General features: G+C 42.8%; 1 protein-coding gene across 1 annotated transcript; it reads left to right on the forward strand.

Annotated features, from left to right (window-relative positions):
- LOC101472880 (high choriolytic enzyme 1-like) lies at positions 1-1,065 on the forward strand. Its single transcript, XM_014413428.3, has one exon. It carries the CDS (start codon positions 145-147, stop codon positions 934-936), a length of 792 nt encoding a protein of 263 aa, XP_014268914.3. The 5' UTR covers positions 1-144; the 3' UTR covers positions 937-1,065.
- The last annotated feature ends 13,157 nt before the right edge of the window (positions 1,066-14,222 follow it).

Consider the following 14,222-nt stretch of genomic DNA (forward strand, 5'->3'; position numbering starts at 1 on the left):
CCCAGCCCATAATCCTCCTGCAGACACACCTGTAGAGGAGAGTATAAAGACCTGCGACTCAACTGTGTCAGACACGAAGCTCCGAGGAGTCTCTCCACAGCAGCTCTGCAAAGAAGCTCCACAGCTACCAGACCCACTCTGAAGATGAGTCCCTCTGTCAGCCTGCTGCTCCTGCTCGGCCTCTCTCAGGCTCATCCTCTCATGGAGGAAAGAGGAGGAGGAGAGGGCCAGGTGGAGGAAGACCACACCGTCGATATCACCACCAGGATTCTGACCGCAAACAATGGCAGCAACGAGATCCTGCTGGAAGGAGACATCCTGCTTCCAAAAAGCAGAAATGCCATTAAATGCCAGAGTTACCAGAGCTGCCTGTGGCAGAAAGACAACAACGGCCTGGTGACGGTTCCCTTCACCATCAGCAGTGAGTACAGCAGCGGGGAAAGGCAGCTGATCAGAAATGCCTTGCGGTCCTTCCACAGCCAGACCTGTGTCCGCTTTGTCGACCGTAAGGACCAGAACGACTACATCAGCATCGAGAGCCAGAACGGATGCTTCTCTCCTCTGGGCAGACAGGGAGGGAAGCAGGTTCTGTCTCTCAACAGGCAGGGCTGCGTCTACTTTGGCGTCGTCCAGCACGAGGTCAACCACGCTCTGGGCTTCCAGCACGAGCAGACCAGGAGCGACCGCGACTACTACGTCAGGATCAACTGGGAGAACATCGACCCGCAGATGGCCTACAACTTCGACAAGCAGGACACCAACAACCTCAACACTCCCTACGACTACTCCTCCATAATGCACTATGAAAGAACAGCCTTCTCCATCAATGGCAGGGAAACCATCACCCCCATCCCCAACCGCAACGTCCAGATTGGCCAGAGGCAGGGCATGTCCTACTGGGACATCAGGAGGATCAACCTGCTGTACGGCTGCTGAAAACACACGTTAGCTTGTCTGATTAGAAGTTTTCATTTGTTCCCAAAGGTTCTTTCATCAATGCTTTTTCAGTGTGTTAATATTCTCTTTAAAAAAGTCAAACACAAAAATAAAGTGCATTAAAATGGTGTTTTGAACATGTGTGGCTTCATCTGGTTAGCAACATTTATGTTCCTTTGGTCTGGATCAGATGCTCCTGATGGTTTTACACGGTGTTTGTTCAAACTTTCATTGATTTCAACGAGCACCGTGACAGAACCTCCACCATGTTTCACAGATGGCTGTAGCACTCACTGCTGTACCTCAGTCCTGACTTCCTCCATATATACTGATGATTTGAAGCAAAATCTAATTCTAATTCAGGTGTAAGAATTTGTTCCTGTTTCTTAGGGAAATTAACTCTAATATCCAGTTTTCCCATATTATTATTTTTTTTCTAAGGAAATTGATGTAGTTTTACTTGAATAATTCATAGATTATTTCTAAGTGGCTTAACAAACAAAAAACGATTCCTTCAGACCCCTGAAGGTGTGCTGTGGTGTCTGGTAACAAGAGTTTAGTGAAAGATTGTCTTGTCCTGTAAGTTGCAAGGTGGGGCCTCCATGGATTGGACTTGTTTTTCCAGCACTGGAGAATTTGGAAGACAACTCAACACCTCAAGCTCATTGTTGTGCTCCTCAAACCCTTCCTGAACCCTTTTTGCTTTGCTGAAAGAGGCCACATCCATAAGGCAATATTGTTTCCATGAAAGGGTGTACATGGTCTGCAATGCTTAGGTAGGTGGTACGTGTCATAGTAACATCCACATCAGTGGCAGGACCCCAGGCTTCCCAGCAGAACATTGACCAAAGCATCACACTGCCTGATTTGGAGATCCTCTGACCAGGTCATCTAGCTATCACAATTCAGCTCTTGTCAAACTCCCTCAAATCCTGAAGCTTGCCAATTATTACAAGGTTCAAGGTTCAAGGTTCTTGATTTGTCACATGCATAGTTATACAAGTATAACACACAGTGAAATGTAACCTGACACGCCCCTCGACATGTGCAAAAATGGGGGGGTAGAGGAAGAACATTATATATATAGTATATACGTGTTCCTGCTTCTAACTTGTCAACTTTGAGGACAAAATGTTCACTTCCCCCCTGATATATCCCACCAACTAACAGGCATCATGTCACCAACTGTCAGCAGTCATGATGTTAAGCCTGATCAGTGTAGGGTCAATCTGTAGGCTTCTAAAAGAAGACGGGACTTAAAGCCTCGGTTTTTTCACAAGTGCTTTGCATTTGTGAACTGAAATGTAACTAATTATATCCTTTCCCTCCACATGAATAAATGAGGGGAAAACACCAAGAAATGAAGAATGAAAAATGGTGTTTATTACGATACTTTGAAAGAGATTATCAAAATAAATTCCTTTAGTTTTAGATCAAAGTACACAGCTTTTTACAGAGGAGGGCCAGGCCTGAGAGTACTCCGAAGCATTAGTGCTGCAGCGTTGCTCCAGAGGAGGATCGCTCTCCCCCTCTGTGGCTCAGGTTCATCCATTATTGAGCAGGATAAAAACATCCTTGACAAAGACCAGAGGATGTTACGGGAACACGGCGGACTGTTTGGGTTTTGGAGCCACTGTAACAACACACTCTGCCTCATCATATAAACTTGCACTCGATTCATTCGTTTTCTGATTCATGATGATAAATGTAACGTTAAAAAAATGCATTGTATGCAGCAGTCAGTCAGTAGATTTTTGGCTATCGAGAGAAGGATACTGTACTTATGAATAAACAATAAACAAATAAAATAGTGTGTAAATACATATTCCAACAAACTAATGCATTCTCATAAACTTATTATTGATTAACAGGAGCAGGTTTGTGGAAGCTGCCATGTGCCCCCACTATATTTTAATATAGTGCCCAGGAGGGAGACCTCCCTTCCCACTCCTGGCATCTAATGTATGTGGCTAGACACCAGTGGAGGAGAAGAGAACCTGTAGGTATGTATGTGCTCCAGAGGGCCATAAAATTCATACCTGCACCTCCCGACTTAAGATGTGAAGGATTGTACCTATGTTTTATCAAGGGCTCCCCCTCATGAAAGAAATGAATGTGTGAAGAACAGAGACAACACCACTGACAATAAAATGTCATCCTCATCTCATAAACATGCTCATTTATTACCAGTATTGCCACAACCTGCAATACTGCTTGACTAATCTACGATAACTGTCAGTAGATTAGACACACAGTCCATCCATCGCTAGACAGCTGACAACAAGCTGGCTAAACAACAGCAACAGCTGATTATAGGCTAATGTTAGTTAGGTGCAAGTGTCCTAAAAATCTCGCTTTACCTCTGATAGACAGTTTGATTACACATTATATGAGTTTATTCACTAAACAGTCCAACAAAGTTGCATCGATTTCAAAGGCAGTTTCACTAACAGAGGCTAACAGCAGCTAACAGAGGCTAATAGCGGCTAATAGCGACTAACAGCGGCAAACAGCGGCTAACAGCAGCACTTACCAACATCATCTCAGTACAGACGTCACTGTACACAGGAGTGAACATCTCTGACTCCCTGACCTGTATCGGAGCCCTTTCACAAACTTTTACAGCCTCTTCCAAGGTAAATCAAGGTGGACGCTTCTCACTCATTATTAGCATTTGAGTTAAAAATGGACCTACCTTCGACTGGATCCGCCCCAGGAGAAAAACTCAGGATCAGATCCAGTCCAAACAGTAGTAGAAATACACCCGTTGTAGTGGTTTTCATGGCTCTCTCTTGACAAACTAAAGCATCTTTGTCCTACAGCAGCCGCTGTCTTCCAGCTGTTCCCTACTCTCACAAGAACTACAGTCAGAAAAACTGTTTCACAAAATTATTATCAGTTGGTTTTGAGTCGAGGTGTTAATTTTTGAGTTCAGGCACTTCAACCTGTACATTTCAACCTGTACACTGACAAAGTGTCCTAAGCAAGTACTGCAATCTGCACCTATGAACGGCATCCTCTTCATGTATAGATAAGAACACATTGTTGTCTATGAATGTTTTCTGTCCTGAAGTTGAGTTTTGGTCATTAAAACTTGTGTCTGCACTGAGACTTGTGCACATACTGTATCTGGCTGCAGGCAATCCCCCGAGCACAAGCAGCATGCCTCGTTTTCCACACGTCCACTCCTTCACAGCCTTATTTGTCACACTACCCCTACCTCGCTCGCTCTCCAGTCTACTCAACTCCACCCCCTCCGTGCCCTAAGACACCCCCCTCCCCCACCCCCTTTATTTTAATATATTCTCCACTAGCCTCTCTTTGATCACTACTCTTATCCTGCTGCCGAGCTGTGTGAAGACAGCTGCCCCATCTCTCTGCCAGTCACTGACACAGACTAGGATTTGGTTTTGTCAGAGTCAGCAACTACACCCTGCAGGAATAACAGTGTCCTGTAACACACAGACACGCTCACACACACACGCTCACACACACACGCTCACACACAGACAAGCACACACACACACACATGGTTACATTCCTATCCGGTTGTTCAGTCTGACGTCACTAGCCGTGTCTGGGTCTAAACTCCGCTGCAGGTCCATATATCAAACGATCACTATGGCATTACTGAGAGTTGAAAAACTGTCTAAAGTCTTTCATCTTTAATAAAATGATCAGCGTTCTGCTCTACCAGGTGTAACAATTGAGTTTAACATCCAGGCATCCATGAAAACGGAATTTATGACATTTAATGAAGTTAGAAGTTAGCAGGGAGTTAGCTCGCTAGCTTCTATCTAAATACAATATAGCATGTCCTGACTGCAGGGTTTTGGAAACAAATTAAAACGTACAGCTCTGTTATCACTTCCAGCATAAATGAAGACAGGAAACTAAACAGCAGTGACGTTTGTAGGGTTACTGAAGTTGGGCTAGCTGCTATATAATGATGTGCTACGTGACCGCTAGCGACACAGCTATGTTAGCATAATATAAACAAGCTAACTTTTTTTCCACTGGATAAAAGTTAACGTGAGTGTTCTCGGTGGTCAGGAACAAATGTAATCGCATGGCAGGATGCTGTAAAAGGACCAAACTTCAGCCAGGAGAACAACTGAGATAATCCATCCACAATACGAGGTTAGTCATTCATATACTGCTGCATGGGCTGGGCTGTAGTTACATCCTAAGGTTTTAAAAACTGAGCTTCAATAAATGATTAGTGGTAATAAAAGCCGAGGGAGGTCAACAGTGATCACTGACTGTTTTAGGAGCTTTTTGAGATTAAATAGAAGAAAATACAAAACATTAAACATGTTAACAACACAAAAGCCATATTAAAGGCAGACTACTTTAGACCCGGAAGTAGGATTCGTCACGTCATCACTTAACAATCGGATTATACATTCTTCACTATGTCATAGAAACATGTAAAAGATTATCCATTTAAAAGCCTTTGAAGTCTTCGAAAAACAAAACTCTGGCATGTGTAGAATTCCTGTTTGTGTCTCTTCAGAGTTAACTTATTCACATACACAGATACCAGGATTAGAGACTGTATATTATAGCATACTGAAAAATTGTTGTTTCATAATATCATGGTAACATCATGGTATCAAATTTGGCATCAAATATCAATTTCATTTTATTTATATATCACCAAATCACAATAACAGTCACCTCTGGGTGCTTTGTACTGTCAGTTAAGGACCCTACAGTATTAGGCCCTAAAAATCAGATGATTACCAAAGAGCAAACAGTTGGTGGTAGGTGGGAAGAAAGAACTTTTCCATCCACCCATTCCTTGGATCATCCCTTTGAGGGTCGCAGGGGGCAGCTGGAGCCTATCCCAGCTGTCTTAGGGCGAGAGGCAGGGTTGGCCCTGGACAGGTCGCCACTCTGTCACAGGGCTAACACACAGACAGAGGCTACGTCTACACCAAATTTGAAAACAGTGTTTTCATCTAAAAACGCTCCGCATCCATACTATAGTTTCCAATAGTTTCCGAACACTTGTTCATCCACGCTGAAATGTTCCTGTCCTGCGCATGCGTGAAACATAAGACAATTCGATCTGCCCTTATTTCTGTCTGCTGTTTATTTACTTTCCAGCTCTTTGAAACGTGGCGACAAAATGTCGAGGAAAAGTTTTTTAAGTGGACTAACAATGAGGTTGTTGCTGCGAGTAACACAAAAGTACAAAGTTGCAAAAGCGAGTGAGAATTAAAGAATTTGAAGAAAAGCTTTTTGGAGCACGTACAGACTGATATTAATCTTTAACAAAATTGAGAACAAACAAAACAGCTGCTGTATAATGCCCTCCGCTATCTTAGTTTAATTGGTCACATGACTGCATCATATGACTCAAATGTGTCATTGTTTCCGAAAGCCTGCGGTTAGGCTGTCCACACTGTGACACGAAAACTGCATTTTCAAATGTATCCGCTTTGGAGAGCGTTTTCAAAAAGCTCAGTTTTCCTTGACCAAAATCTGCGTCTCAGTGTGGACAGGAGGCCAAAACGCAGAGGAAAATGGCCAGAGACCATTCTCACTCACATCCACACCTATGGGCAGTTTATAGTTTCCACTTAACCAATCCCCACTCTGGAGAACTTTTCAATATTTTAAGTTAAAACAGAAGTGCAGAGTGCTAGGACCAATTCTGTGTACACTATACATGCTTCCCTTAGGCAGCATCATTAGAAGACATAGCATACATTTACACTGCTATGCAGATGACACCCAGCTCTATCTGTCCATGAAGCCAGATAACACACACCAATGAGTTAAACTGCAGGAATGTCTTAAAGACATAAAGACCTGGATGGCCGCTAACTTTCTGCTTCTTAATTCAGATCAAACTGAGGTTATTGTACTCGGCTCTGAAAAGCTTAGAAATATGATGTCCTGTGACCTTCAGTGTGCATATTAAAAATATGTAGGACTGCTTTCTTGCATTTGTGCAATTCCTGTCTCAAAATTATTCTGAAAACTAGTTCATGCATTTGTTATTTCTAGTGCAGACTTGTCCCCAAAACTCCCCAATTTATCCAAGATTCTGTATTGACTGGGACTAGAAAGCGAGCATATACTCGCTTCTTTTCATTGTCTCCCTGTTGAAACCAGAGTTGAATTTCAAATCCTTCGTCTTACTTGTGAGGTCTTGAATGATCAGAATCACTCTTATCTTAAAAACCTCATATTACCACATCGTCCCAATAAAGCACTTCAATCTCAGGCTGCAGGCTTGTTGTTCTGAGGATATTTAAACCTAGAATGGGAGGCAGAGCCTTCAGCCACTCTTCTGTGGAACCTGCTCCCAGTATGGAGTTTGGAGACCTAGACTCTAAACTTTTAAGATTAGGCTTCAAACTTTCCTCTTTGCTAAAGCATATAGTTAGGGCTGGACCAGGTGACCCTCAATCCTCTCTTAGTCATGCTGCAATATGTGTAGGCTGCTGGGGGATTCCCATGATGCACTGGGTGTTTCTCCTTCTCACACCTCTTTTCACTCACTATGTGTTTATACGCTACCCTGTGTTTAATCATGAGATATAATTAATCTCTGGCTCTCTTCCACAGTGTGTCTTTTGTCCTGTCTTCCTTCCATCACCCCAAATGGTTGCAGCAGAGGGCCGCCCCTCCCTGAACCTTGTTCTGAGGGTTACTTCCCATTAAAAAGCAGTTTTTCTTTCCCACGGTCACCAAGTGGTTAATCATAGGGGTTCTTCTGATTGTCAGGGTTTTTTAAACAAAGTAGTACAACTACTTTTAGTAAATGATTGAATATTCCTTAAAGGTTGGAATCATAACAAAGAGGCAACGAGTTTCTCTGCATTTTTCCAACATTGTTTTAATTAAGTTATCTGTATTTCTCTATCATTCCACTTCAACATTATTTTTAAAATAAGACACAGATGACCTTTTAAATAAAAATAAAATTCTCTTTATTGTGTGGCAGTAGTACAAAGATTGTTTTTCATGCGCTTTGCTGCTTCTATTTTTATTACCATTATTACCAGTCCATACATGTAAAGGAGAATAAATGAATATTACAGCCATGACTGTGCAAAACAGAATCTGGGAGTTGAAGCAGATAGGGAGCGAAGTGAGGGACATGACACGAATATCCGTGCAGCTACAATGGCGGAGCAGAGACGTGCAGAGGCAGTCCAAAGGGGTGGGGCTGCTCGCTGCTACGCAGAGGGAAAACACTGCAATCTCTCCCTCTTGCTCACCTTCTTATAACACCCCATCCATCCCTCCTGTTTCTCATCACACTGCACGCTGGAGCTATTTAACGTGGAAACCTCCGCCTGATGTGTTCTGTCAGTGGACAGTTTCCACTGCACACACAGGCTTAAAAGCAGCTTTCTGTTTGCATGTGCGAGCACAGCTAGAGCTGATTTAATGGGGAGATGCTGACAGCTGAGGGGAGGGAGGAACAGGCCAGAGGGAGGACTCGCAATTAGCTGAAGGAGTAAAATAAAAAAGGTAGGAGCACACTTTAGACTCAACATCTTATTTTAGATCAAAGATATCTTCTACCTCACATAAGCCTCCTTGTGACTGTGACTCATTTTAGTAGCACACCCACAGTCTTTAAATGGAGGCCGAACACTGTCTCTGTATCCTCAAAGGCATGAAATGACCTCTACTGTCACGTTGGGCTGTGTCAGTGTAAATATTTGTCGCGGATGAGACAAGGGAAACAGTGACACCTGCTGGTGCAGAAGGGTTTGGTTTAAGTGGTTTAGTGCAAGTCATCCACACCACCCAACCAAATACACAGACTAGTAAATGGAAGCAGCAGGTGGCTCAGCTCATAATGAAAAGAAAAGTGTAATAACATCAGTCTGATAAGCTTGTTCCTGTTTTGTGTGTGCTTGAGTCACAGTAAGCTCTTACAGTTTAAAAAGGAGCCAGCACAGGCTATACCAGGAACTTCATCAAGGTGACACTTTAGGCTTTACTTCACAAAGCAGAAGAGCATATGAAGCAACGCTGCTGTAAATCAAGCTCATGCACTAGCATTACAATGCAGACACAAGAGGTCCTTGTTGGTAAAGGTACAGCTGGGCTCAGTGGGTGGGGGCCTGTGTGGATCGTGTTTCCTGGAGTGTCCATTAGCCCACCCAACAAAAAGTCAGAGGTTCCCTGACATCAGAAAAACATCAAAGGTGAAAAGCCTTCAATATGGATACTGAATTGGTCACAGAGAGTTACAAAGACTCACACAAACCACTCACACTCTGACTGACAGCTGGGCAACTTTATCTGATTACCAGCAGATTCAAACCATTCCTGCAATGATGAGGCGGTGCTAAGAAACAAGTTTAGACTGTCCGCAGGACTGGACCACACCTCCTAACCTTTGAATCCAGCTGTGTTCAGTCTCATTACCGCAGGTTGTATAAAATCATGCACCTACTGCAAACTGGAAGCATTTCAGCCACAAAGCAGCAGCAGGCCACGGTGCATAAAAGGCCAGCTGACATCTGCTGTGCCCAAACATCCTCTAAAATCACAAATGACAAATAAAACTGTGTGTCGAGGCTTTATGGAATGGGCTTCAGTAATGTACACCTGGAGGTCATACCGCTCTCCGGTAAAGCAGTCTTGGTTGCACTGACTGCCAAATTTAAGACCGTTTTAGCCTTGACATGATGGCATCAGCCACACATGGGTAAAACCAGTGCATTCACTCATTTCATTAGTTTGGTTTACAGTTATTTCACTAATAGAATTCATTAATGTTTTCACTGATAACACTGATATTATGAAGCACACATATTAGTATTGTGTGGGGTTTTTGTTATATGAATTATGTTTCTCTTTCTCTGGTTTGGGGCGTGGCTGCTTCCTGTCTGGACTCAACCATGTGCATGTCAGAAACGGGGGTGTTTTAGGTTTCCTTATGTCATTTTGTGCTTAGTATTGGTGTTTGTTTGTTTTTTTGTGTCCACTTTCTGGAAATCACCTTTTGTAATTATATTTATTTGACATCTTTTATGGGTCTGCTAATTACATTTTGATTACATGTTGAACTCTGTCCTTTTGAACTTTATTTGGGGGTTAAAATAATTTTTTTTTTTTTTTTTAAAGCCCATTATGAAGACATTTCTTCCTGTGTCTTCTCTGCTTTAGCTGCTTGGTCCCTCACACATGTTTTAAATCACTAATGAGCAGAAAATGTAACTTATGGTGGTTGGAATCAGGTTAAGCTTGAAAACTGTCATGACAAAGAGACTACCTTTCTCTAGCAGCTGCTCCCTGACACAAGGAGCTGTTGCAGCAAGTGGAAGCACAGAAACCACAAATGGGACTTGATGAGTCACCTCATTGATTAATATCCTCATTTTCCAAAGAAATTTTAAGTCTCAATCAAAATCTCATATCTTCTTCAGTCCAACATGATGTTAATTTTATCCGGTTGTTCAGTCTGACGTCACTAGCCGTGTCTGGACCTAAACTCCGCTGCAGGTCCATATATCAAACGATCACTATGGCATTACTGAGAGTTGAAAAACTGTCTAAAGTCTTTCATCTTTAATAAAATGATCAGCGTTCTGCTCTACCAGGTGTAACAATTGAGTTTAACATCCAGGCATCCATGAAAACGGAATTTATGACATTTAACGGAGTTAGAAGTTAGCAGGGAGTTAGCTCGCTAGCTTCTATCTAAATACAATATAGCATGTCCTGACTGCGGGGTTTTGGAAACAAATTAAAACGTACAGCTCTGTTATCACTTCCAGCATAAATGAAGACAGAAAACTAAACAGCAGTGATGTTTGTAGGGTTACTGAAGTTGGGCTAGCTGGTATATAATGATGTGCTACGTGACCGCTAGCGACACAGCTATGTTAGCATAATATAAACAAGCTAACTTTTTTTCCACTCGATAAAAGTTAACGTGAGTGTTCTCGGTGGTCAGGAACAAATGTAATTGCATGGCAGGATGCTGTAAAAGGACCAAACTTCAGCCAGGAGAACAACTGAGATAATCCATCCACAATACGAGGTTAGTCATTCATATACTGCTGCATGGGCTGGGCTGTAGTTACATCCTAAGGTTTTAAAAACTGAGCTTAAATAAATGATTAGCGGTAATAAAAGCCGAGGGAGGTCAACAGTGATCACTGACTGTTTTAGGAGCTTTTTGAGATTAAATAGAAGAAAATACAAAACATTAAACATGTTAACAACACAAAAGCCATATTAAACGCAGACTACTTTAGGCCCGGAAGTAAGATTCGTCACGTCATCACTGAACAACCGGATAAAATCACTTTTTCTTCTAAAAACCAAGATGGTGAGGGCCAAAAAGTTCAGCCTAAGGCTTCACAACAGTTCCACCAACCACTGGGAGATGTCCATAGACTGTAGAGATAACATGAATGTAGTGACTATAATTTCACCTACTCATTTTGGACTCTTTGTTAACCTCAAAAGTTGTTTGAAGCCAGGAAGTACCTATTCTTGGACAAGGGGGTGGAGTGCAAAATCAGCTAGTAGTTAGCTAACAACTACAAACTACCTGCAACTACTGCTACATGATCCGCCTCAAAGAAGGAATCATTAAGAAGGAATTGATGCAACAGCACACAGAGTTGACATATAACAGTCTCAATGACAGCTGCACATTTATCAGTCAACGAGAGTCGATTGTGGCGATATGGAAGCGCAGGGACGATCAATAAGGACGGGAAGATGGTCAACTCCAGCATTAGAAAGGCTGTCGACTGCTTTGTGATTAACATCCATGCTTGAGATTTTTCCACAACTGAATTTTTATACCCAACGGAGTTCATTTCACCAAGAGAAGAAAGGAACTTGTCACGGTTTGCCGGGGCAAGCCGTGTGGAATATGAAATAGGACCCAAAATGCAGCAGCTCTGGTGCAGATGAGTGTTTATTTACAGGGATGTGAGTACAAACAGCGGTGGCGACAAAACATGAAACCGGAAACCTAAACTGGGTAAACTAATAAGACAAACCAGAATGAGGATGCAGGGAGGTCCGGAGAAATACATACAGGGAGAGCGAGGGGAAACAACACAGACGAACCAGCGATTGCCAAGACAGAAAATACAACTTAAATACACTCAGAGAACACAGGGAGATTACACACAGGTGGGAGACACAGCTGGGAGTGATTAACATGACGAGACCAGGGAGGCAAACTGAAAACACTCACATAAGACGCAGACCTTCACAATAAAACAGGAACACACGGGGGGGGGGGAACAGGGTAAACACCAATTAGAGAACAGAACCAAAATCGCGAAGAGAAAACACAAAACGCTGGGTCAAAAGGACCCAGGATCATGACAGAACTGTTTCTGACAAACATCCACTCCACCATCAAGAAAATTCTTCGGTCGCCTGTGTAAATCAAATATTAAATCAAATATTAAAGTAAGTTATATTAAATATTAAATATATTAAATATTAAAGTAAGCCATACAGAGGACACCACATTAACAGCTCTTCACTCAACCCTCACACACCTGGACATTAGTAACTCCTATGTGAGAATGCTGTTTGTGGACCACAGACCCCACAGACTGGTTAAAAAACTAAGCAACCCATGACTCAGCAGCTCACAGTGCAGCTGGATACTGGACTTCCTGAGCAACAGACCCCAGAACATCAGAATGGGAGAGCACACCTCCTCCACCCTCATTCTGAATTAGGTGTCCCACAGGGGTGTGTCCTCAGTCCCCTCTTATACTCACTTTTCACCCATGACTGTTCTCCAATCCACACCAGTAACACCATTATATAATTTGCTGACGACCCCACCGTCATAGGACTGATCGACAACAGCGATGATTCAGCTACAGAGAGGAGGTTCAGCATCTGAAGCGATGGTGCGACGACAACAACCTGCATCTGAACACAGCCAAGACCAAGGAGATGGTAATCGACTCCAGAAGAACAAACTAGGACTGGGCGATATATCGAGTTTTTAAATATATCGATATATTTTTATATTCAGGACGGGACGGACACGGCAGCTATCAAAGAGGAGCTGGTCGGTAAAAAGAAAGCATTTGGAGATTACTATTTTAGTGCTGCAATATTACCGTATTGTGTGCGTATAAGGACCACAAATGGCACCTGTAAGAGACACAGTTACGAAGAGGACTTCAAACTCCAGGCTGTCAGTCACGCAGTAGAAGTTGGGAACAGAGCAGCTGTGAAGTCTTTGTTATTATGCTCAGCGTCTGTTAGTTTACATTTTAACTGCACAATTGTGAGCTTTTTGTTATGCACAAAAACAACATTGTTTTATTTTATTTATGGAGCATCATTATTTAATAAATGCTGATAATTTATTTCTGAGAAATTGTTTCATGTACATCTACGCTGTATGTTAATAAAAGTGCCTGTGTGAGATCTGGGACACAGCTTTGACTAAGAACTCTTTTTTTGTTCTTACTTTATGGCTTTAAAAAATGTCGAGATATATTTATCGTATATCGCCATCCAGCTAAAGAATATCGAGATATGACTTTTGGGTCATATCGCCCAGTCCTAGAACAAAGTGATCTGAGCACTCTACCCTCTACATTGATGGAGGAGGTAGAAATGGTAGAAAGCTTTAAGTTCCCCGGAGTCCACATCTCGGCCGGCCTTACCTGGTCCACAAACATTTCCCACCAGGCAGGAAAAGCACAACAAAGGCTGTACTTCCTCAGGGAACTACGTCAGGCCCAAATACCCCAGAGACTGCTAGTAAACTTCTACCTCTCCACCATCGAGAGCCTTCTGACCTACTGCCGCACACTCTGGTTCAACTGCTGCACCGCGGAGGACAAGAGGTGGTGAGGGCAGCAGAGCGGGCAATCGGCACCTCACTAACCCCCCTCAGAGACATTTATACTGGCAGACTTCAGCAGAAAGCCAGCATCATCATCAAGGGCCCCTCGCACCCTGGACACTCACCTCCCTCTGGTAAACGCTGCAGGGCCATCACGTCGAAGACAAACAGACTCAACAGAAGTGTTTACCCGCAGGCTGTCAAACATGCCCTACCTCCACCCTGATTGGAGGATAACTGCACTGCCAACACCCATGGACATTACATTTTAAGTATAAAGTTTAACTGTTTTTCTATGTATACTTTAATGCAACCAACATCCCTAACTCTTTAAACTGTATTTATTATATAAGCTTATTTATTATAGTTGCAACAGCACCCCCCCCCACTCCATGTGCCCTATCATGTGTTTGCAGGATGTCAGAGCTGCCTCCCAGAGCTGCTGTTTGGATGTGAA

The sequence above is a fragment of the Maylandia zebra genome, linkage group LG15, assembly GCF_041146795.1.
Source record: "Maylandia zebra isolate NMK-2024a linkage group LG15, Mzebra_GT3a, whole genome shotgun sequence".
NCBI classification, from domain to species: Eukaryota; Metazoa; Chordata; class Actinopteri; order Cichliformes; family Cichlidae; genus Maylandia; species Maylandia zebra.